Raw genomic sequence first — 26,574 nt, forward strand, 5'->3', positions numbered from 1 at the left:
GTACCTAGCACATACTAATAATTGTAAAAAAAACTTGCAGGATCCCCAGACCAACCCTTTCTACAGTCGCTCTTGATTTGTAAATGTGATCATGACAGAGCATCCTTCAGAGCTAGAAGGATATTTTTTTTTTAAAGAAGATGTTGGGGGTAGGAGTTTATTAATTAAGTTATTTATTTTTGCTGTGTTGGGTCTTCGTTTCTGTGCGAGGGCTTTCTCTAGTTGTGGTGAGCGGGGGCCACTCTTCATCGTGGTGCGTGGGCCTCTCTCTATTGCGGCCTCTCGTTGCGGAGCACAGGCTCCAGACGCGCAGGCTCAGTAGTTGTGGCTCACAGGCCTAGTGGCTCCGCGGCATGTGGGATCTTCCCAGACCAGGGCTCGAACCTGTGTCCGCTGCATTAGCGGGCAGATGCTCAACCACTGCGCCACCAGGGAAACCCAGCTAGAAGGATTTTGATGTGAGAGTAAACTCAAGCCCTGCCACTGTTGCTGGGCCACAAAGCAGGGTTGATGTGGAGAAGCCAAGCCAGGATGAGGCAGAATCTCACTCAACCAGTCTGAGCTGTGTTCACAGGACTCCGAGGTGCGCGAGGTGTGGGACCAGCATCAAGGGTCGGCGCGGTAGATGACTCAAAGCATCAGAGCGTCGGGGAACTGCTCCAGGGGGAGCACACCACTCACATGCCAGGTGGGCTCTAGGGAAACAGGCAGGGGGACGGATTCAGGGGGCACCCAGGTCTTGCCTTGAGCTCCAACGGCAAATGCCCCCAAACTTGTAAGACTTCTGAAATAGTTTCCACCTCTCCCGTGACTGTTTCAGGAACCTGGGGGCCTCCCTGGCTCTACGGGCTGAGTAGGTGGCACTTGTAGCCCGAGCCTCAGGGCCTTGAAAGAGAGTGGCTTTGAGCAACAGAGACCAACGCTGGCCGCCATCCAGCCCGTCCACCCGCTCGTTCCACTGGGAAGTCAGCAACTTGTCCAGGCCACACGGCTTGTTTATGGCAAGAGAAGGACACATCTCATCCCGTTGCTACAGTTCTAGGGTTTTTCAGCCATGTGTACCTCTGCATGGACACACACTATGCTCCATCTCAGACGCAGCAGGTTTGACTCACTTGAAGCTGTGAACATGAAGAAGCTATGCAAAGAGCCTGCGAAGAGGGGAAACTTAGCGCCCTCCGGGCGTGTCCTCTGTTTGCACCGTGGGTAAAGCGGGGTCGCTGGTAGGTTCCGTTATGTGCACCGATCGACAGAAGCTTCCAGACTCAAGTGCTCGTCCCTTCCTCCACGTCCACCTTTGACTGTGCTTCAAGGTCCTAATTTAGGAGAGAGGTTTCACTCTAGTTGTTCTTTCATTGTAACAGGCTTTCGGGAGCTCACGCTGGCAGTGTGAGTCGCTGTAATTAAGAAGAGATTTCAGGTATGAAACTGGCACATCCTCCCTGATCCGAAAGAAGTTACATTTGCATCAAAGAACTGTTTTCTGAATTCTTTGATAACCTCACATTTAGACGTCAGTAAGCGTTTAAGGCAGACTTTTAAGGAGCCATTAGCTACACTTTGGTGCGGGCGAGTGATTAGAGACACTGGATTAAATGCACACTGATACGTATTACTGGAATGGAAGGAAGCAAATCATTTTCATTTGTGATTGCGCTCTGTTTAAACTTGTTCATAACAAAAAATCAAAAAAAATCTCGCTTACCACCTTTAATTGTAGAGAAACAGCAATCATCTGAAAAACCTAGGTGCTCTGCAGACATACCTTTTATTGAATATGCTAATAAATATCAAAAAGTTAAAAACATTTCAAGTGGGACCACCTTGAATTTTGAGCATAAATGCCGCTTACGTCGCCCCGCACACGTAGTGTGACCCGTTAACAAAGACCGGAGTCATGTACGCACCCTCCCCCGCATAAACGTGATGCTTGCTTGTTTCATATGGAAACACCGTGTAAGAGAAATACAGCTCTAAGGAGAGTGTCATGATAGCGATACGTAATGGAAAGCGGGGTTAGTTCTGGAAACAGAGCCCTTGGGTATAGCTCCTGTAAGAGTGGCGATGATTTCCCCGGTCCTTTCAGCCTTGTCATTCCGGGATTCCTTGTGACGTTCTCTAATCTGTGCTTACCTGCTCCCTTGGCTATTCCACTCGGAGCATATGGCATTTATTATGTGCCAGGCTCCAGGGAGGGTCTGTAGTGCAAATAGTTATAGCCTTGTATTAACATGGGACCCAAGGAACCTTTTCGTAATGACTGAAAGGGACACTTTGATCCCAGCTGCCTGTAGATGAGGATATACAACGAGGAGGCTTTGTGCTGAACTAAAATCGCTTGTTACTAATTTAATTGGAAGTAAACATCAAGTCTTTTGCCTTCCAGTACTGTCTGGGTTGTCATTTGTGATACATGAGAAGCATGAATCCAGATTTTCACCTTGCAAGAGCTGACAACATAATATCCCCACTAGTCAGTTACTTTTTCGTTCAGAGATTTCTACTGTCAAGCCCAGTGCTAACTGCTGGTGATGCAGATAAATAAGACAGAATTACTCTTCCAGAGATGCTTAATAATTCAGTGTGGCAGTGGTTCATTTTTAGCGGTTTAGCTATGAGGATCCTGGAGCTAGACGCTGTCCATGCAAGCTGTTAAATCTCAGAGAAGCATTCAGACAAGCTAAGACCAGTGGAGGTGACAGTGGAAGATGCTTCAGAGCTTTGAGGACCGAGCCTAAGTGTGTGTTTATTTCCTTTAATGCCCCCTCATCTCCATGGATTTCTATGAATCACAGAGAATTACATGACATGTGGAGTAACCTAAGACCTTGCTGGAGAGGCCTGGACACTTTATTTTTGAGCCAGCATGCTCTGGATTTTGAAACTCTTTATAATCTGGGTGCCAGAAACCTCACTATCAAATGAATCTATGTTAAGCCAAACAATGATTTTTCCTACACTAGCTTGTTGCTAGCTTCCGTGAGAAGTTATAGGGTATTTGATTTTCCTACTTGAGCATATGCGTATTTAATTAAAATGAAATCAAATAATGATCCATAAAATTAATTCTTCTAAATGTGTTTTCTCCATTTAGGAGTATGTGAATTTGTAAGTCTGTCAAGCAGCATTCATGGTTTACATATGCATTAGAGAAGAGCAGGAGAAGAAAAGTAAGAATTAATCTGTATGAGAAGGAAATGAAGTGAGAGAAATAGGCAGATATGGGGGAGGCTACCAGGGACTTTGATATATTTTATTTAGATAAGATATTTTTTATCAAAAAGAACTGGGTGTTCTCCAGTATGACGTGATACATTTTCATTCTTTCTTCTAAAAAGCCCTTATCCATACCAGCAGTTCCTTGCCATGAGCCATTGCAGTGGTCTCAAGAGGCAAATGGATGAACCTTTCCCATGAAGCATTATAGCCTTGACCACTTAGTGTGAGTGTGAGGGGCTCAAAACTAAATTCTCCTAGAACGTGAACGCTGTTCGTTCTGGCATTAGGAACGTGTACTGTGGGACGCCCCCCAATGCCCATGCCTTACAACCGTCTGCCGCAGTCTCCACTGGGGGGATGTGATTGGCAGCCCTGCACTCCCAGTGTGGGCCTGGGAGGCCATCACTTCCTGTCCCTCACCTGTGATGTCCGCTCAGAGCCAGGCCCGGTCCACTTGCCTTCCAGGTGCTCGGGGTGTCCACCCAGGCTGTACAACCACCTGGGAACATGGAGTCAGTCACAAAATGCTTCAGAGCAAGATGACCTCTCTGTCTGATATCGGACAGGACAGGATTCCTTTGCTACAACAAATTCAAAACTAAAGTCACCGCAGGCTCAGGGGCTACAAAATGTGACAAGCGTTTCAGCTCCTCGACTTGTAACACATTTGGATGGAGGGGAAGACATTCACACTGAACTGTGACACATCCTTCCAACCTTTGTAAGTGGACTGTGAGGGAAGGAAAAATGGTGGACCATGCAACCTGGACATGCAAATACATGATGATTTCATTTTAGATAAACACAGAGAGAATGTTCAGCTTGATGCAGATAAAATCATCCGGGCACAAATGGAATCTTTTGTCTTTAATGTTAACGGTAAAGATGAAACTTAAAGAGAAAAGGTTGTTTGCCACTGTCTTCCATCCACTCAGCTTTCTATACACTGTGTCACTTTTTAAAGTACTGTATAAAATCGTATCTTTGAAAATTTGGATCTCTTGTTAAAATTGCTACTATACAAACAGAATTAAGTGATAAGGGGACTCGTGCTGTGAATTCTCCTCAGGTCTACGATGGAAAAGATAGTTCATCACGTCTGCTGGGGGCCTTCACTAAAAATGAGCTGACGGGGCTGATCCTGAACAGCACCTCCAACCACCTGTGGCTGGAGTTCAACTCCAATGGGTCTGACACTGGCCAGGGTTTCCAGCTCACCTATACCAGTAAGTGCCATCCGACTTAATCGTTTCATTTTACTGTTATTTTCTCAGGATACGTCTGTTACTTTGCTGATATGATACATTTTAAATATCGATTTTTTTCCTGGCCCCCCTCCTCTGTTTTGGATTGCTGTTTAATTCTGTGCACTGTTGAGTGAGCAGTAAATTTAGACACGTTACCAGAAGTAAGAGTTTGAAACGTGTTTATTTAGAAGTATTAGTATTTTCATAACATGACTGTACCTGAAAAGAAAATATCATGACACATCAGAGATATTAGGGTTAAAATTATTGTGTGATTTAATGCACATTGACAAAAATTCATAGATAATATATGAAAGGTTTTAAATGAATGATATAATTAATAGTAATAGTCTTTGAATGCCTACAGCACATCAATACTTTTCTATTAGATCTATCTATACATATACATATTAGAGTCCATACCTTATGTAATATAGATTACGTGTGTGTAAAATATAATAATTTATGCATATAGATACACACATGCACACATATAGGTGTGTGTGTGTGTATATACCCTATGTTGTAAGCGCTTTCTTATCACAGCTCATTTCGTCCTGGGAAAACGAAACGCAAGTAATTGTAGTGTGTGTCCAGGAAACCGGGTGTCTGAGTCAGTGGGACCAGTATTCGGTCTGCAGCTCAGAGCTTTAAGCCGTGTTCTTAGTGCCCCCCCATTACTATAATTAATATAAATCAATATAGAAAATGCTTTTTTAAAAAAAGATGAATATGAAGAAGACGAGGAGGGTAAAGCAAAGGAGGAGAAGGAATTGTTCTTTCACAAAGAGAAGTTGGACGTGTGATAGCTGTCATTTTCAACATTTTTAGTTCCAGAAAAATAAAGTAAAAAATGTAGTTATTTGGTATAGGTTATTAATTAAAATTAAGTAATAAATTAGCTAAAATGCTTTAAATATACAAGACAGTCCAATCCTTCACCAACGCGATGATTAAAAATCTTTGTGAAAACTAAACAAAACAAAACAAAAATCTTTGTGATACCAAATACCATGATATAGGAAATTAAAAATTTCAGATTTTTGAGCATGAAACTCTATTAGTGATTATCAAGACTGACTCCTTTATGTGACAGATAAGCAAATGAAGGCCTGAAAAATAGAATAACTATCCCAGACATAAAGCGAACCCAGGTGCCTTAAAGGAGGATTAATTGCCTCAAATCCCCCGTGGTAGGTGAAATTACAGTTAAAGAATTATAATCCTTTAGACAAAAATAGAATTACAGTCCCATGGACAGGATGAGAAAACCCACATTTCACTTTCATGAAAATAACCATTTAAAAGACTCCATGAATCAAAAGCATACTAATTATATCATGTGCAAATAAATTACTAGCAGTTATATTATAAAATAAGTTTAGGGGCTTCCCTGGTGGCGCAGTGGTTGAGAATCCGCCTGCCGATGCAGGAGACACGGGTTCGTGCCCTGGTCCGGGAGGATCCCACATGCCGCGGAGCAACTAAGCCCGTGAGCCATGGCTGCTAGGCCTGCGCGTCCGGAGCCTCTGCTCCGCAACGGGAGAGGCCACAACAGTGAGAGGCCCGCATACCGCAAAAAAAAAAAAAAAAAAAAAAAAAAAAAAAAAAATAAGTTTATAATTACTTTTGTTTACTAGAATTCTACTTTTCAGAATTTCATGCTCAAAAAAGTTTCAGAGAGTTCTTCTCAAACCAGTTTGCTTTGGTTACAGATAAACTGTAAACCGCCACGATCTCTTTTTTCTTCTTCTGCGGGTTTTCCATCAAATGCTCATCAGTTTTTGATTTCTTACTTGGATGTGTCAACACACACTTCCCAGTTTTTATACTGGTCTTCAGCCTTAGAGGAACCTGGGCACATGGGAAGGAAGACAATGTGAAAGCTCTGGGCGCCTTTCTGAGTTCCCTGTGATGCACACCTGGGTCCCCCTCTTTTGTTGCGGCGGCCTGCCTGACAGATCGTGCTTCTTTCAACGGCTTGTAAGCAGAGAGCTAAGGTCTTGGCCCGAGAGCTGTCCTCTCTCCTCTGTGCCTCTTCATGACCTCATCCTCAGGGCCGCCCAAGTGTGGAGGTTGCTAAGCTCACAGCTGCTTCATAGGAAAGGTATCATGTTAGACTTCTACGTTACACTGCAGTACTTTTTCAACCCTAGTTAACTGCATCCTGTTTTCCCTCTGACGATTTCCAAGGAGAGTAATTCTTGATTTATGAGCATGGATTCCTATCCTCTCATGGTTGTGCAGAAGACATCCAGAAGCAAATTCAAGCCTGCTGCAATTTATAGTCTATTTATTTATCACTGAGATGGGGGTTACAGGACTATTTCCGGAACTCTTACATCCCCTTTATTTTCCAAATGGCAGTGAAGAAAGTCCATATGCCCTAAAAACATGTGATGGGATTGAAATTAGAGGTTGTAGCTTCCTCTGTGTATCATGCCCACCTGCCCTCTTCAAGAAGAGTTGCTTCCACATATATACAATGGAATATTACTCAGCCATAAAAAGAAACAAAACTGAGTTATTTGCAGTGAGGTGGATGGACCTAGAGTCTGTCATACAGAGTGAAGGAAGTCAGAAAGAGAAAAACAAATACCGTATGCTAACACATATATACGGAATCTGAAAAACAAACAAATAAAATGGTTCTGAAGAACCTAGGGGCAGGACAGGAATAAAGACGCAGACGTAGAGCATGGACTTGAGGACACGGGGAGGGGGAAGGGTAAGCTGGGACGAAGTGAGAGAGTGGCATGGACATATATTCACTACCAAACGTAAAATAGATAGCTAGTGGGAAGCAGCCACATAGCACAGGGAGATCAGCTCCATGCTTTGTGACCACCTAGAGGGGTGGGATAGGGAGGGTGGGAGGGAGGCGCAAGAGGGAGGGGATATGGGGACATATGTATACGTAGAGCTGACTCACTTTGTTAGACAGCAGAAACTAACACGACACTGTAAAGCAGTTATACTCCACTAAAAATGTTTAAAAAAAAAAAGAGTTGCTTCCATGCGCTATTTTCAGCCCCTACTAGACAGCATGTGACGGTTGTCACTGTTTCTCCATGGCACCCTCCAGACTGTGAGGACCTTTGCTGCTCCTTCCATTTCTCTGAGTAACTTTGAGAAACCTTGAAGGTGTGGATCTGTTTATGGGCACTTTCCAATTATATGGATTTTATTTTTTTAACATAGCAGCAAAGACTTTCTAAAAGTAGAAGAAAGAAATGTTGGTGACGGTTTCCATTTATTTAGCTCTTAGTGTAATCAATTTGATGGGAGTAACTATCTTTTCTGCCTGTTTTTCCTCTTTCCTCCACCTACAATAACACAGATGCTACCCAGGTACAAGTCTTGTTTCCAGGATTGTCCTGGAACTGGAACACACTGCCAGATGGGAAAAGCTATTTGCAATATAGCACTGATGGTGCTGATGGCTATAATCAAAATATTATTGACTTCACACTAAATTCTTAGGTTTAAACACACAGTAATTAAGTTTAAGAAATCCCAAGCTCCCACAATGTGGTTGAATACCTGAATCAAATCTTCATCTCTAAAAGATGGTTTGGAAATAATGAATGGCTGTAAAATGTTTTCAGCAAATTATTAAAGCTTAAGACTATTTGAAGGCACTTTCAACTATTTTCAGAAGACTTTTGTAATTGCCTCTTGCTCGTTAATTGCATTACTGAAGGAAACATTCATATTTAAATGTTTCAAATCCTTAATTAATCTACACACAAGTGGATTAGAAAAAGTCAACAGAGTAAATATATAGCTTAATAAACATCTTGAAGTTTTTCAAATGAGTACAAATCATATTTGTATATCCTTTAATATTTAGAGCATACTACCCAATACCATCTAATTTTACTGTCTTGGCAATTCTGGGTCTCGGTAAATAGCTCCTTTTACTCTTCTTCGTAAGTTAGAAACTCAGTCTCCAAATCTGTGAGTGGTTTGCTGAGGCTTTTACCTATGGGGTGTTATAGCTGGGAGCCAATCCAAGTCTTCTAAACAAGGGCCAGAACTGTTGATGACCTTATTTTCAAATATTTTAGATGATCCCACTTTGAGGAGTTCCGTATTTATTGACTGATATTTATATATGTTAAGGCATTGGCAAGGAAGAAAAGCCAGGCATCTTTGGGACAAGTAGGAATAAATATATTAGTAAACATTTATTAAGCAACTGCTGATTTCTGAGTAGTACGTTAGAGCAACATACCACTGGAAAAGTTCACCTCCCTTGGAAAACACTGCTTTTTATCACAGATTTGTCCATTTTCATAACAGACGATAGTCTTCTGAGCCTACAGTTATGTCAAGTAGAAGCATAACCCATAAGCTCTTTTAGATCAGGGACAATGGGTGTTCATTTTTTATTCCCCTCTGTACCTCGTACAGATGTCTGATCTATAATATTAAAAGCTTAGATTGGATCATTGTTATTCAAGCTGTATTCCATGGAGCATTAAGATTCGGCAGAGCTGTCTCAGGCCAATAAGGGTTTCACCTTATTTAACATAAGCCTTTTCTTTTCTTTTTTCTTTTGTTTTCCCAGTGATTGTGAAGCTCTTAAATATCAGGAAAAATCATATTGACAATGGATTGCTATGTCTTCTAAATATTTCAGCAAGTATTTTTACAGAAAAGTAATTCTGGAAATTTTTTAAAAAATTTCCTGTTGAATTCAGAATTCTTTAAAAAATATATTGACCGCTTCAGAGTTCCACAGGGATGTTCGCAGAATAGTTGCTCTTCAGAGACAGTTTCCCACAGGACTTTCTGGTTGTCACTCTCACTGATTTAAGGAGAGAGGAGCAAGCAAAACACCAGTCACACTTGAACAAAAATTCGTGCTCTTTGGGGGTGTCGTAAAAGAACTGTATTTTAGACCACCTTCTCCGGGCCATCTTGGTGTGTCTGTTTGCTGATTGATCAATGACTGTACCATGTATTAGCTGTGTACTGACTATTTAGCACTGTATTGAAACAGAAGGCAAAAGCCACGGTTCCCGTTCACAGAGATCACGTGCAGCACTTGTGAAACGCTGGTCTGTGGAAATGTGGCTGCCCCTTCATGTTCTCGACTCTGGGATGGGTCAGCAGGGGCTGCCATAGGAATCAGTTCAGGGCCCAGACTGATATGTGTGACCGTAATGTATCCATCTCCTGATGCGCTACCTTGATGCAAAGATGAAAATCTTTTGATTTTGACCCTTACTGTATTGTTGTATTTGACCCCTAATACATTTCATTTTTATATGAGGTGGTTCTTTTTCTCCAAAGAAACTATAGCTCCTCGATGATAGTATGTGATCCTAGTACCCCAAGAGTTAGAAATATATATGACACATATTATTTATATTTATTTATTTGTGATGATGGCAAATATAATTTCCCAGAGCAACGAGAGATCATTGAAAGCTGGAGTCACCCTAGAGGCCTCCAGAATTTTCTTTCCTTCCTGCTAGATGCCCTTTGACTCATCCCTTAAGATTGCAGTTAAACGTCAGTTTCTGTATAAAGGCCGCTCTGCTCCAGATTTCTGGAGCAGAATCACCTGCCTCTCCCACACTCCCTACCCCATGCATTTTGTCTCTAATCTTTTGTTTTTACCAACAGAAGGTGAGGTTTTCAAGAGTAGGAATCTTAGCTTGATCACTTTTGTATGACCTCCATAGTCACTTAACAAATGATCATTGAGTTGACCTAGATTTGCAGGGAAGGAGGCAGATTTGAGTAAAGATGCGGAAAGTAGAATATGATCTTGGAACTCATGAGATAATGAATAAGAAAGTCTGAATAGAGTGGAAGATGCACGATGAGGAGAAAAAGGAAGACAAATGAGCTGCGGGAACCTGACAATGGAAGCCACTGAAAGCTGATCAGGGGTATTGGTCAACGTTAAGGCAGAGCCATTAATAATATTGGAGGAATGAAATTAATGCAAGTGTGGGATTGAAAGAAGAGGATGGTAACAGCCCCAAACAGCTCTGTCTGTGCTCTTGCCACCCACGAGTGACCTGAGAGTAAAGGAGAAAAGCTACTTGCTGACCTTTACAATAACACACATAATGGGACAGAACAGAAATATGGACTTATTTTTACTTATAAATGGAGTGGTCAGATTGGCATACTATATATCTTTTAAAAACAGGGGAAAAAAGGAGGGATGCCTTGGTAGGGTGGTGTGGGGTAGTCAGTAGTCACAGAAGAACAGATAGACGGGCCTTAAAAATGGAAGTTCTTTGGTAACCCCTCAAGATGCATTTGGCACAGAAGACCAAGCAAGTAGTGCTGGAGTCTCATCCCCCTGGGAAGCCAGCGCTGTGGTGGAGGTGGATTAATTAGGCTGCCCTCCCTTCAGGTCCACTGGCTTCATTTAACTGAAGCCCCTTGCTCTGATTTTGTGGCTATCAGGCAGTGTTCTCAGTGTGACTGGGATGTCAGTGTGGCTCTCCCAGTAGGAAGAGAGTGACTTATTTGTGTTGACATAGGGATTCCAGTACATGGACTGACTCCATTTATTGCTTTCGATTAGGGAATTGGGATTCTGGCATTGTGCTGAAGTCACTAGAGCCCCCCATGAGATGAATCTCTTTTGGGTACAGAACCAGGTGTCTGATCCTACAAACTCCTCCTTCAAGAGGCAGCCTGCTAGCTTTCCAGGGGCGACTTGACCCCCCTGGCTGTTGCAAGCCTCATTTTTCTGTTTCAGACTTTTATAATATAGACTGTAGAGTGGGGAACCCACAGTCAGGGACATCTCTAAAATGCTGAAGAAAAAAGAAGCTTGAGGGGATAGACGAGGGAGAACATTTCAAAGCACTACTAAGAGGCTGGAGGTGAGCCCACAGACCTGAAGGACAGAGCCCCCCACTGGTCCGTACGGCCCTTTGTGCGCATTATTGTTTACAAAGGAGGGGAAGCGCTTATCCTGGAAAGTCAGGGCCTCAGGGCACACCCTCCACAGCTGCACTAGGCAGCTCTGCGAACAGCAAAGCACACAGCCTGGAGTCCAGAGGCCTGCCCAGTGCCTCGGCTGCATAATTTGCAGATGATGGTGTTCTGTTTGGGGACAGGAAAACCAGGACTTCGCGTTCCCCACAGCCAAATCTCTCATGGCTGTTAATTTCCATTCTTCAGTCTCTTGAAATGGTCACCCTGCACCCAATCCTGAGTTATCTAAGATAAGCACCCTAGGCTAGAGAAACCTCCAAGTCCCCTACAACTGGAATCTGAGAGAAAAGAATGCGTCCATTTCCCAGGATGGCCCCTCATTTCCAGCCTCAGGGATCCCCGCCCCCGGTTCACACTGTTTTCTCCAGCTGATAAGGGGCAGAGGTGGGTGATTTGGCGCTGACTGATTCGGAACCACCCACAGCATATTCTGGGAAGTGGAAATTAGAGCCCAGAGCCACAGTTATGCAGCTGTCATCTCAATTTTATTAACATGCTGATAGAATTAAAATGACACCAGCATTAAACACGCTATTATAAATGAGTGAACAACTCTGGGTATGAATATATCCTCAAGGCCAATAATGAAATACTAAGCACTGTCACCTTCGCGCTTCAAAACAAGTCACAAATATTGCATGAAGTATACACGGGCACGGTGAGCCATCAATTACGGGAAACAGAGCTGCTGACGGTAAAGAGTAGAGTTAAGTCAGAAGCTGACATTTGAAGACCTTGAAATCATGGCTTGCGAACAAGAGCTAGTTAACTGCGGGCTTGGCTGGCATCCGAAGTGGGTGGATGTAATTTTGGGAGTGTCCCTCCTCCTGCCCGTCCCCACCCAGTTACATCAGGAGTCACCGTATTTCTTTGGGGGGTTTTTCCCCAGCTTTACTGAAATATAAATGGCACATAATAAGTTTTAGGTGTGCAGCGTGACGATCCGCTACATGTGAACATTGTGAAATGATCACCGTAAGGTTTGTTTAGTGCCGCCATCGCCTCACATAATTACTTTTGTGTGTGTGTGGTGAGATCTGCCTATTTATTTTTTTTTTTAATTTTTATTTTTTGCGGGACGCGGGCCTCTCACTGTTGTGGCCTCTCCCGTTGCGGAGCACAGGCTCCGGACGCGCAGGCGCGGCGGCCACGGCTCACGGGCCCAGCCGCTCCGCGGCATGTGGGATCTTCCCGGACCGGGGCCCGAACCCGCGTCCCCCGCATCGGCAGGCGGACTCTCAACCACTGCGCCACCGGGGAAGGCCCCGAGATCTGCCTGTTTCTGACAGAGATTCTTCTGATACCTTTGCCTCCCCGACTACGAAGGAGATTTAAGTGCACAATGATGTGTTCATTTCATAACTGCTTTTTTTTTTTTTTTGACAACTAGATTTTGGAAATTCTGTACAAGCTAAGTGGCAGTTATAAAATCAAGTTCTTGAATCCAGGTTTATAAACAGCAAAGACATACACAAATTTCTCAGAAAGTCGTGGTTGTAATATGTGCAGGCATTGCCATTTATCTAATAAAATCTACTGTGTTATTCCAAGAATAGCATTTCTCACATTTTCAGTCTTTATGTTCTAGAAAGTCATGTCAGAACAATGTTTGTTCAGTGAGTAGTTTTAAAACTTATTTACAGTCATGCTGCAAATCAGGGGAAAGTATGAAATAAGGTCCAGAAAATAACCAGCTTGCACGTGAGTCCACACCACAGATTTTTATTCCATTTCAATGAAGATGAAAATTGTGGCAAACATATCTTGCTGCTCTGGTGTCTGCTTGTGTGATATTAGCGTATTCATGTATAATTTGTAAATAAAGGTTTATGGAGCAAGAAATTGTTCTTAAATTCAGCAGATAAAACTGCTGGGAAAATGTGATTAATATTATTTGTTTTTCCACAGTTAACTAGTAGGTAATTTTATAAAGGTGTTATAAAATAATAGGCAGTTATTTTGTGAATAAGTCTGTTCCCAGAAAAAAATGAGTTGTGTACTTCTAACTTTATTATACCTAGGTTAGATTTATTTTAGTTCGGGGGTTATCACCAGAACACTTCTCCCATGAATCAAGTACTATGTAGCAACTCTCACCTGTGAAGAGAAAAAAAGATAATTTTTAATAGGCTTCAAACTGATATTTTTAAAAGGTGTATATATTAAGCAAAAATTACACTGTATACTCACAATTTATTGTGCTATGAAAAGGATGGTATAATAAAGAGAGAAAACGGTTTAAAGTCAGTGATATGACTGGCATATGACCATATGCTTACGTGATTGCATTATTGGAAAGCTCCCCTATCAAAATATCAAGCCATCTCCATACATTTTTTTATAAGCTTACACCTTCTTGTAAGAATTCTGAAAATCGCATTTTTACTCTGCTTTTACAAGAAAAGAAAGCCTATAGAATCATGTTGTATATAATACACTTTTCAAAATAGAATGGCTTTCACTGGAAATCTGATCATTTTAACAAAGGAATATGACACAGGTGACGCTTAATCGACTTACTCGGTGTCAGAAGCAAATCCGAGGTAGAGATGGGCACACAGGCCGGGTTGCTTGCCTTCTGACTGGATATTTTATCATCTTGCTCCCTTCTTAGTATGTATAACACCACAAAGACTAAAATATACGTGTGTGCAGTGTTTTTAAAAAATGCCAGTGAGACGATGAGATGCTTTGCTTCTGTGTCCATGTGAGAGTTACCTAATTGGTATCGCAGGTCACCCTGGTGACCCACATCATGGTCCTCCAAGCCCTGTGAAAGGCCCTGCGTGCCGGTGGGTCTAGGAACCGCTTCTACATAGCTTTTCATCATTTTCTATGAAGTTTAGTTTTGTGGGCTGATTTTTTTTATTTTGTAATTCATGATTCTTTATATTTTGTGACAAGTTAACAGTTGATACACACTGCCATCTATTTTCCTCTTTCAGAATTAAATATATTGTTGGTCACCAATTCTTTGAGAAAGACAAAAGGACTCAGAGAAGAGTGACATAAATGATTTAATTACAAGGATTAAACTAAAAGCATGTGACTTGAGTGTGAAATAAAATGAAGGCTGACAGATGATATCACCAAATGCTATAAAATCTTAACATTTTATGAGAAGAGTGATGACAGAATTTTTTCCATTCTTCTTTAGGGGAAATAAAAAGCAATAATTATTGTATTAGTCAAAGTCATAGATACATTGTTTTTGCAAAGAGTCATTCATGGGAAGATAGGAATCTCAGAGAAAGTTCGATGTCTTGTCAGAAGGGAAGTGCTGGGTAATGGATCTTGGGTCACTTTATGTCTGATTTTGATTTTTCTTGCATGCATTATAGCATTCTTAATGATTCTTTAAAAGGAAAAGACACATGAAATCTATTCAGATTCAAAATTATTATTTTCTCAACCTCATGAATTTTGACATAAGGACATTTGAATGCTATTCAGATTTCCACAGCATCATCAAATAAGAGGATGTTTTGTTGTTTTTTTTGTTTTTGACTAAGTAAACATTCCAGAAAATACTGATATGAAATAATTATGTCTGTCAAATTCCAATACTAGGCAGTTAGCCTGGGGGATATGAAAACATATTAAGGCATCTGGAATATTCAGCTTCACATTTGCTAAGACGTGAGAGTGATACACTTAACAGCATTCAGTAACAGACTCCAGGAGTGTGCGCACGCGCACTGTCAAGTATTTTAACCCGATAGTGAGGTGTGAGGTGAAACATACACTTTCCTGGGTCTCTGGAGACCTGGAGCGCGATCCCGACCCTGTCACCAGCCAGCTGCTGGACTTGTCATACCACAGACCATATTTGTCTTTTGTAAATAGGTAGTTGTTTTGTGACACTCAGTTCTGAAATTCTATGAAAAAAATCAGAGGATATTTTAACTGTTGAAAGGGGTGTGAACGTTTTCTTGTGATGATCTTAAGAACGTTTACCCTTTAACGCCCTTAACAGTTGGGTAACTGAGGGCTCTGGCATGAAGTGTAAGAGGACCAGAGAGCCACGCCGACATTCCTGGACCCGGTGGCTGTTGTTTAGTGAGCCGGGGCAATGGGGAAGGGGGGATTTCCTAGTAGGAGAGAGGCAGACTTTATTTATGGATAATGGGACTTTGACATCACTTGATATTTGGTGTTAGGGTTTTAATCTTGCTACAATATATAGCACTGATTGTAGATGCAAATGAAGTTAGAACTTACTTATTAAACATTGTGTGATCTAATTCTGATGTAATGCCTGTAAGAACAAGGTGGTAAAGGTAAAAATATAAATGACAGATGTTTTTTAAAACCCTCCGTTTCCAGGACTCAGTGATGAAGTGGATTGTAAATGAGATGAAGAAAGGCATGAGGAGGGCCCTGAGGGTTGAGTCTGAACAGATGAGGGAGGTTTCAGTGCTGTTGCAATCGGTAATAAAAACAGTTTGGGACTTAGCTGGAGATTCTAGCATTTCCTAAGAGAGGGTAATGATGTATAATGAGAACTGGTGGGATTCCCTCTTTGGAAAAAACGTTTATGGAGAAATGTGTCTGTCCACCCTCCATTCTGTTTGTTCAGTAATGCTGAATACATTCTGAAATTTTCCTAACTGCATATTTTTTATTGAAAGCTATTTTTTAAGTCCTCCCAAATTTTGTAAAAATCAGAAAAGTATTAAAATTCGAAAGGCATGCATTTATATTCATGATTTTGAAAGCCAGTTCACCGATTTTTTTATATGTGGACAAGCAGTGAATTTTGTATTTTCATAACACTTGGAAATCATTAGAAGCCTAATGGTTTATTTGAATCAAAAAATCACTTGCTAACAAATTAGAATTAAAATAAGCATCAGTGGATCATAGTAAATAAATATATTCACTGTTTCTATTTTAACTTGTGCGCTTACTTAGGCGATGCAGTAAACAGAATTCACTATTCTATCCCTGTCTTCAAGGAGGTGAGTTTTTAGATGGAAAAATGAACTATATGCACAAGAAAACATCGAAGCACACCAACACTCGCAGCACACCAGTCATCAGAAGTCTCGTGGTAGGACTCGCAGCAAATCCAGGGAGGATGAAGAGCACTCGGGAGGACTAGCCGGACGCCCCAGCAGGGGGCGCTCTGAGCTTGACCCCCGAGGGCGAGCGTGGTTGGAGGACGCGCAGTGCGTGGGCACGACTGGGCAGTCGGCTGCGTGCTGAGGCAGCAGTGGGTGCCAGGACCTGACAAGGCCGTAACTAGGTGGGTGCGTCCTGAGTCTTGTAGGTGATCCGCCAGCAAGTCTCTTAGAAGACCAGGCAGACCCTCAGCACGAGGTGGGGAAGACGGGCCCCAGCAGGTGAGGGTCATGAGGGAGGTTTTTGGCAAGACACGGGTGAGTGTTTTGGGAGCAGTGGAAAGGCGGAGTCGGAGATTATCTCCAGGAGGGGGGGGGGAGTGCGAGCGTCTTTGAGAAGAGGGAGGAGGTAAGAAAGTGATGCCCCGTTGGGAAGACGGTGCGTCCGTGGGCTTTGTGGGGCTCACAGAGTCATCTGGCTGCACACTTGGCTTTCTTATGCGTCTGGGCTTTGCTCCTGAACTCTCTGTGATGCTTGGCGCAGGTGAAGGTTCACAGCCCCTGTGGCGAAGTCCCAAGGAGCCCCTTCTGTCTCAGCCGGGCTCGGGGCTGCCCCGGAGCTAAGTTAGGTGGCTCGTGTTACTAGTGTCCCAGGAGAGAGCTGGGTGAGCGCACGGGCTGGCAATGACAAGTCACAGCTAGGCTCATGGACGGCGGTCACTCCCACAGACAGTCCTCGAAAGAGTGAGCTGTAGAAAACGAGGAACAGCATTCTCACCTCCTGCTGCTGTGACGGGCCAGCAGTTGTCACATATTAGGAGTCGATGCCCTCACCGCACTGCTTGAGGTGCAACATTCTGGCATGTGGTTTGACAATTACATTGTATTTGTTGTAGAATAATAAAAGTAGCAACGTGTGAATAATAACAGCAGCAATAAATCCAAGTATTATTGATAGTCCTTTATATTTATAGAATGTACTTATGAAGGGCTTAAAGTGTTTTCGTAGAACTTTTACTTTTTCTTATAAAAATCTCCACAATATGGGGGCAGAAAGAAAGAAGCATCACTCTGTATAGTGAGCACTTGGAAACTGGAAAGGACAGGCTAAGGGACATGAACCCGAGGACGGACTGAGTCTAGGATGGTATTTTGCAAGTATTTCCCCTGACCTTCCATCCTCCCCAGCTGGTCCTCGCGCCCCGGGTCCCCGGCCATCTGAATACGCCGCTCTCAGCCTCTCTCCAGTGGGGAGCCTTTCATTCAGCACTCATTCACCTTCTTCCCCTTGGGGTCTTTAGACATCAGCCAGTAGCGGTGACTTTGCCTTCCTCCCAGACTTTGTTTTTGTGCCCTGAGTAGAAGCACAAACTAAAGAGAGGAAAGAACAGTCCCTGGGGAAGCAGGACTCTTGTCGAGTGCTGCCTCCAGTGTCATCTCTTGAGGATTAGCGTGAGGTTCATTTGCTTGTGGGTAAACTTGACGTGTTTCTTGATCCAATGTGGAAAATTTTCTGCGGGAAATAAAATGTAACAGTTATTTTATGAGGGAAGAAAAATGAAGCCCCCCATGGGACATTTCAAAGTGATTTTCATTCCTTTTTCGGCTAAATCAAGTGACCCTTCCTTAGCGGATGAGAAGAGACCGGGAACCTCGTCTTCTATAGTTTGTCAGGATGTGTCTTAGTTCCCCGTTCCTGTCTCAGTGAGAACGGCTCGAGGACCCCGAGGTGGGCACATCCGGTGCCGGGGGGAGCCCCTCCCGAAACGGAGACCGAGTAGCGGGAGAGGGAGGGGCCGCTTCCAAAGCTGCAGGGGGAACACCCTGTGGAGCGGAATCGTCATCTTGACTCTGTGCTTATTCAACTGCTTGACGTGTGTGCTTGGCTTTCTCTGTGCTGCTACCATTTATTTCGGCTGTGACGAACTCTCCAGTCTGTCTTGCTTAGGATCTTGTGATTTTCTAAGATTATTTCCAGGATGAAGAGAGTGGTGCAGAGTGGGTGTTCTGTACGCGCTGCTTCCCTCCCCTTCGGGTTCATGTCCATCTTCATGGAGACGCACATCTGAAGTCAGGGCCCAAGTCCATTCATTTGGTTCCTAAGCAAATAGTAGACGCCGGGATCCACGGGCGAAAATAGTTAATGAGCATCAGCTTGTATTTCTCTATTAAAGTAAAAACAGTATGATATCGATCTGGATATTACCATATAAAAACAAATAAATGCAAACATAGACATCATAGAGTTTGAGACACTGGACATTAAAATTATATGTTATACTACTAGTAAACGACTGTTTTAAAAATAACTTATTGATGTGTTTCTAATTTTCCTCCTCCAATTTTCCCATCGTTTCATTTAATGGATTTAGTTTTTCTTAAGCGATATGGTAAAAAATCTGAAAGTTTTTCTATGGGTAAAATAATAATATAAATCAATTTGACAGTAATGCTCAAGTTTCTTTTAAAAAAATCATCATTGAAAGCGTCTTATTGTTAAAAATATGCAAATATATTACAATATATTTCAATTACGTTATTTATGATAGATACACGTAGAAGTTTCTCATTTCCCACCTTGTTCTAGTTATTGGCTCTACTTATATTGATATTTAATTTCATAAGCTATCAAAACCTATATTCAATCTGGTTTTAATTTCTACCCTGTTTTGCTATCAGGTTACATCAAATTATATAATTACATATTGTAAAGGATTTCAGTTCTTCTTAACTTTGCATTTGGCCCTGAAGATCCTTCAGGACTAAAAACTAAAATTTAAAGAATCAACAATAGTTAATCAAATGCTTAAAATAGTTAAGGTACTTTAAGCAATTTGTGATGTTCAAAGTTTAGAATAAAAACATGTTGAGTTTTATTTTTTAGACATATTATCCCTGGAAAAAAACAAAGAAAGAACATAGACCTTTAAATAGGAGTTACTTTTAAAATTCTGCTGCAAAAAAGAAAAATGAAAAACTACCACTCTGTCTTGCAATATGTTCTGACAATAATTGAATTACATTCTTTGTAAGTAAATGTGATGTACAGTTGGCCGAACTCATTTCATTGTACTTCAGGGTGTGCCTTTATGCAAATGGATGTCTGTATGCATGTCTCTTTTTGTCGGTAAAACTGAAAGAAGTGTCCACCTTTGAGCGTGACATGTTGTTTGTGGTCACCCGGTGTCCCTTGGAGAGTACAGGTGGCTCATTTAGAAGCAGCCATATGTTATGTGGGTGGCTGCCTGTGAATGGGCTGCCCTGTACTGGCATCCTGCTTTCACAGAAACCTCAGGAAGCACAGGAGACTGCAGCTCCGTGAGCAGTTCCGCACCTGAAACGTCGATGTTTGTCCGTTCCGTTCTCCTTAAGCACTTGTTGGTGTGAGAGTATCGCTGCCGGTGGAGCCCTGAGCCCTGAGGGCCAGGCTCTGACTGCACATGCAACCACAGTGCAGTGTCATGTGAGACGCACCACATAGTATAGTAAGTGCTGAATACAAGCATGTCTTCAGTTAGTGACTGGGTGTCCCTTTAAGATGTATGATAGTAACTGTTGTTCTCCTTCCCATACAGATTGTGAGCTCCTGGTGGGGCAGGACTGAGGTTAATTAACTTTTTATCTTCAGCACCTAGTAGAATGCATGACACACAGTAGGCACTTTATACATGCATGTCAACTAGGTGACTTAATTAATGAATTAAGATTGTAGGTCAGAAGACAAGATGCTCCAGATTTATGTTCCTAACTATATTAGTGAAATTATCTCATTTTTTTCACTTTATGCCTATTAACATAGTGGGTTAAAAATTATATTGAGAAATTATACTCTCCAACACATTTTATCCATAAAAAAGTAATATTACTAGACTAAACTACTGTTTATAATTTACTACCTTCATCATCAGGTAGAAATCATGATTAAAAATACATTTTAGGGGGCTTCCCTGGTGGCGCAGTGGTTGAGAGTCCGCCTGCCGATGCAGGGGACGCGGGTTCGTGCCCCGGTCCGGGAGGATCCCACGTGCCGCGGAGCGGCTGGGCCCGTGAGCCGTGGCCGCTGAGCCTGCGCGTCCGGAGCCTGCGCTCCGCTACGGGAGAGGCCACAGCGGTGAGAGGCCCGCGTACCACAAAAAAAAAAAAAAAAAAAAAAAAAAAATTAGGAGAAGCGTATTAATAGCTTACATTTACAATCAGAGTAGCGGTATTTATGTCAACATGAAAACATTTTTGCTTAAAACTAAAATGTGTAAAGGGCATGGATCATCTGAACAGATTCAGTAGTTGTGCCAGACAAACATTAGTATTGATCAGATAACTTGAGGCTCGTTCTGTTTGGTGAAAGGAGCCATCCTTATAAAACTCTACAGGTGTTCCTGTTAAAAAAATATTCTGTGCATGTCCTACTATTATTAACCTCCAATATAAAAAGAAGTGAATACAACAGAACAGAAATAATTAAGAAAAAGTAGAAAAATGAATAAAGAATAGGGGCTCAGAACAGCAGAGAACAGAAATAATGCATTTGTTATGATTGTGTCCATATTGACTCATATTTTATGTATTTCTATTGCTTGGATACTCATCACAATCTGTTATTTGTTATTATATCTGATTTCTCTGTTGGACAGTAAGTTCTCTAAGGCCTGGTACCTTCTTGTTCTTGTCCCAAAAGTTTGCAAATCTTGTTTGTTTTTAATTATTTCGTGGAAGAAGTTGTCGATGAAGGATTTTCTTGTTTTCCTGGATAAATTCACTGGATCTGTAATGAGACGTATACTCTGTAGGACTACTGATTATCTCTCTGAAGTGCAGATACATTTGCGTGACTTCCTGTGCAGCTGCCCTGGCTTCTCCCCGACCCTGTTACATACTGAGTCGGTCTCAACTCCCTGGGCTACAATCCAGCCCTTTCCCTTCTTGCCCGTATCCACTCTGTCTTCTCGTCAGTCCTATTCCCACTCCACCTCCACATGCTTAAAACGAAGCTTCAGCAAATACAGATGCTCCCAGAAATTGTTCCGTACTCCCAAGATACACCACATTCTTCCGAACTCCCTGCATCTGTGAAGACTTTACCTGGAGTTTCTCCCTCTAGTTTTATCACTCCCGACACCGACTAGCCTTCTGGACCAGCTCAGGCCTCATCCCAGCACTCCTGCTTCCTTTGGTGCCCCTCTCAACCTTCACAGGAACCTCGACTGTAACATCTATTATTTTTAAAATACTTATTTTCCTATCTGTGTAATTAACTAGACTATGGAAGATAAGGGGCCATGTTTCATTCAGTACTTCTCACAGCATCTAATAAAGCCCCAGAAGTGATACTAAATGTGCCTGGAAATTTGGACAATGCACTGATTATATGTTCTTACCATAGTGTGTGTTAGAACAATATTCACCCTTTGGATGTGTTTAAAAACTGATTCAGAGTAAAGTGCCTTCACCTATCCATTTTCGTGCAGATGCCTCATCCTGATCTTGCTCCAATTTCCCTGAACCATCAGTTTTAAATGTCCTCTACATGTACAAATAGGTCCTCTACATGTACACCTATTTGTACATGTTAAAGATCTGTGAGAAGGTGAATACTACGAATTCTTTCAGGAAGGCTTCTCAGAACTGGTATTAACAATTGGAACCACTGGGTAGCTCTACTCAAACTCAGAGTATAGTCAACATTAAAGATTCGTTTTGGAATTATACAATATATCCAGAATTACACAACATTTCAAGATGGACTCCTGGAATTCCTAGCTGTGCTTACCTTGCTTTATGGTATCTTAGTGACATGTGTGATAAAAACCAACATGGTTCCAGAAAAAAATAGGTAATTTCTTTGGTTATATGAGTCTCATTCTGGACTTTTACAGGGTTTTGTTTTGTCTTGTTTTGTTTTTCACTCTGAAGCTCAGAAGGTCTGAGCTCTTTTAAGCTTTTCCGTTTAAAAATTACCACCATCCTTATGATTAATGCTATTTGGGGAAAATTCAGAGTGTCTTTCCACAGGGGCGGCTGACATAATCACAAAATAATAGCAGCAGTAATAAAACTTAGCATGTGGGGATAAGAAATGGATTAAATGGAAAAACAGTAGCTGAACATAAAAAACAATTTGAAATCAATAACAGACATGGCTAAACAAACAGCACAGATATATAATTTAATAGATAATAATTTAAAAATCAAACACTCACACACACGCACAAATACTTCACCCAGAATTTCATTCTTAAATAATGAGAGTTGTGTTTAAAAACATGAGTTAATCAAATACTTCATGAAATTCCCTGTTAATGAACTTCTCACGTGAACCACAAAAATTAGCTTTAGCAGTGCTCTCCTCCCGAATACAATTTTTTCTAGGTAACTGCAAATAAAGGAAGTTAATAAAAAGGAATTTTTAAGTATTAGGTACAGTTCTCCTTTTACTGAATGAAAATGAGCTGTTGTTGCTGTTTTTGCATATGGCAACCTTTCTTAGATTACTAACTTTTAATTTTTTTACAAAGGAGTACATTATTCAAGTTGAATTAAGTCTTAGGTAAAGTTATGAGGTAATGTTTCTATAAGCATGCAAGGCTTTATCAGTGGTTCATAGGAGAAGATATCAGAGATTCTTAAATGATAGGGATTCTTTGTCAGTCGTGTACTCGAAGCTCACCTGAGCATGAAGGTAATTTCTCAAGAGTCCCTCGGATAGAGGATGAAGAATTCACACGGCTGCGACCCTCACGGCTCATCTTGGGTGTATGAAGTGGATTCAATCGACAGCAGCTTCTTTTCAAACATAAGTGCTTGATTTTGAAGATAAGAACTAGTCCAAACACTTGAGAGTTAAGTGGAAGTCTCTTATAAAACTAATATTTTGTTAGACTTTAAAGAGATACAGGATTTAATCCTTAAAAACATTAAGACTGGGTAATTACCGCAGAAGAGATGGAGTAATAATTTTCATCTGCCTGATGTTGGGAGCTTGTTTTGACTAGAACATTTTGTTCAGAGCATCTTTGCTGCTTGTGTGACTATGGAGAAATGAGTGGAAGACAGAAAGAACTAGAATTACTAAATAGTTTCAAGCAACAATTGCAATTCTCAATAGGTAATGTTTTGAAACAAATAACTTGATTTAATCTTTTTAACGTTTCTACGGCTTAAAGAAAATACAGAAAATCGGTATTTGTACACTGATTTATGGCAGGCTTCTGGCTTCAAGATAAAAAAGAATAACTTCTTTATAATTTTAAACCATTGTTCTATAGCAGCCTTAAGAGTGATCATTTTAAAGTCTTTTAGATTCAGGGACTTCCCTGGTAGCTCAGTGGTTAAGAATCCGCCTGCCAATGTAGGGGACATGGTTTCGATGCCTGGTCCGGGAAGATCCCACATCCCGTGGAGCAACTAAGCCCATGTGCCACAACTAAGCCTGTGCTCTAGAACCCATGAGTCACAACTACTGAAGCCCACATGTCACAACTACTGAAGCCCACCCACCTAGAGCCGTGCTCTACAACAAGAGAAGCCACCGCAATGAGAAGCCTGTGCACCACAACGAAGAGTAGCCCCCGCTCGCCGCAGCTAGAGTAAACCCTGCACTCAGCAACGAAGACCCAAAGCAGCCAAAAATAAATAAAATAAATAAAATTTTTTAAAAAATTTAAAGTCTTTTAGATTCAAGTTAAAATGGAAATATCTCTTCTTTGGAGGACTATCTTTGTAGATCTAAATATAAATCTAAGAAAATAATTTTTGAGATTTTTTAATAACCACAGAAAAAGATTTTTCCTGAAAGGGACACAAAATCAACAGCACAGAACTTTATACTGTCATTGAAGAACTCTGCTATTATACATTGATTCAACTTATTTCACCAATGTTTAAAAGCAGCATTGAAATTTTTAAGAGACAATGATAATATTACACCCTAACCACATAGCAAGTAGAGCTCAATTGAAATGACTGTCATTCCGTTTGTGAAGAGAGAGGCTGCAGAGGGGCTATGTATCTACTGCATGTGGACGGACTGAGTCCAAGTATCAGACTGGTTCACTGCACAAGCAGCAGGAAACCAATATGGGGTTTCTAGAGATCCTTCTCTAGTCCTTTCAAGATGTTGATTGAATGCTTCCTCTAGGAGTAAATGTGTATGATTCTGCTGTAACTGTGCATGAATTATTAAACCCTGTCAGAAGTTTTGAGCAAACAAAGCTCCCTTCACTGAGTTGGAAAACTAAACTTGGGAATATCAAAATAATAAATAAAAATAATAAACACTTTTCAAGTTTCTGACAAGAAGAGGAATATATTGCATATAATGACTTTAGGTAGGTCTAGAAGTTTCAGGCACTTAGGAATCAAGTGTAGGACTTTTTACAAAATAACATATTTCACAATATCTTCAAGGACTTAACTGATCTTTTGAAAAAACAATAAATGGAATCATAAGAAAAACAGGACAGCTGGCAGTGGGAAGAGTAACTGCCCTTTCAAAAATAGCTTAGTGGGATAGGGAGGGTGGGAGGGAGGGAGACGCAAGAGGGAAGAGATATGGGAACATATGTATTTGTATAACTGATTCACTTTGTTGTAAAGCAGAAACTAACACACCGTTGTAAAACAATTATACTCCAATAAAGATGTTAAAAAATTTTTAAAAATTTTTAAATCTTTAAAAAAATAGCTTGGCTCAGAGCACAGGGAGATCAGCTCGGTGCTTTGTGACCACCTAGAGGGGTGGGATAGGGAGGGTGGGAGGGAGACGCGAGAGGGAGGAGATATGGGGATATATGTATACGTATAGCTGATTCATTTTACTATAAAGCAGAAACTAACACACCATTGCAAAGCAATTATACTCCAATAAAGATGTTAGAAAACAAATAGCTTGGCTCAACTCTGCATGATGAGGTGTGGTTTAGAAGAAAAACAGAATCTTTCAAGATTGAGTGATAGAAAAAGCAATACAACAGACATTTTTATAATAATTCAACACAAAATTTAGCAGTCATTTTTATTGGTACATCTTTGTTTACTTGTTTTTTTTTCAATGTTCCTTCCTTCATTCCTCCAAAAAGGTTTTAATGCAGGTTTTGGGGCAGAGGAAAACGTTTCTTCAAGTTAATTTAAATATAAGATTTTGGGGTTTTAGAACTTTGATAACTTGTTTGATGGAAAACTTTAAAAGCCATGCTCTCTGAACTTAGAGGGAAAGTCTGGATAACCTTTGAGCATGAGTGTTTTTCTGTGGAGTGGATGGCTATAAGCTAATGAGACAGCATGTAAATCACCAGGAAAATCAATGTCATTACTTTATCTTTTATAGGCATCAGTCTCCAGAGAGGACAGTCTTTCATAACAAACTCTTCTGTGTAACCAGGAAATAATTCACTGTCAGAATAAAAGGTCTCAGACAAGTCAGCTGGACCATTTCTTTGTCCACCCATTAATCATCCTCAGAAGTTCTGTGTGTTTCAAAGCTTAGTCTTAAAAAATTAGATGGAATATTGCCGACTTTTCATAAGTGAGTCTCAGCCTTCATCAAAAACTAAGAAATTATCAATTTCTTTTAAAGTTATTTACATCTAGCTTTCACACTCTAATCGCAGATTTTAAACATCTCCATTTTCAAAATAGGTATTTATTCAACAAGCATTTTATAAACTTAAAAAATCCAGGTTTCAGGTGCTCCTAGATAAATCAGAAGCTTGGGTCAGAGGGAGTGTGAATTTCAGCAGGACAGCAGGTCGTCACTGTCTCCTGGGCTGCTGTCCTGCATGGCCTCGCTCTGCATTGGTAAGACCTGCACGGCCCCATTAGCACTTGAGGTTGGCACCTCTCATGTCGGTTTTACTTCACCCAGGTTTCTGTCACAGGGGTACAAACGAAAGGGAGAGATGTTTGACTCTTTCTGTTCAGAATTTTGAGACATGGGTTTTGTCTCCTGCATGTGTCCAATTTTATGCACCACTGACATTTGATACTCAGATACCTAATTTGACTTCCAAATGGTGAAACAGTGTGAAACATTGGTTATTATTACCATTGTTAGTGGAGCCCTACTCCAGCCATCA

At 41.2% G+C, this 26,574-nt stretch overlaps 1 protein-coding gene across 4 annotated transcripts in view; it reads left to right on the forward strand.

Moving 5' to 3' along the window:
- CSMD1 (CUB and Sushi multiple domains 1) overlaps nt 1–26,574 on the forward strand; it is a 1,661,506-nt gene that overhangs the window by 1,392,020 nt on the left and 242,912 nt on the right. For all 4 annotated transcript variants that reach the window (XM_067022449.1, XM_067022447.1, XM_067022448.1 and 1 more), the window contains exon 23: nt 4,289–4,445. In XM_067022449.1, coding sequence (XP_066878550.1) covers nt 4,289–4,445 — 157 coding nt within the window. The remainder of the gene's footprint in view (nt 1–4,288; nt 4,446–26,574) is intronic.

Source organism: Kogia breviceps, chromosome 20, assembly GCF_026419965.1.
Source record: "Kogia breviceps isolate mKogBre1 chromosome 20, mKogBre1 haplotype 1, whole genome shotgun sequence".
Classification (NCBI taxonomy): domain Eukaryota; kingdom Metazoa; phylum Chordata; class Mammalia; order Artiodactyla; family Physeteridae; genus Kogia; species Kogia breviceps.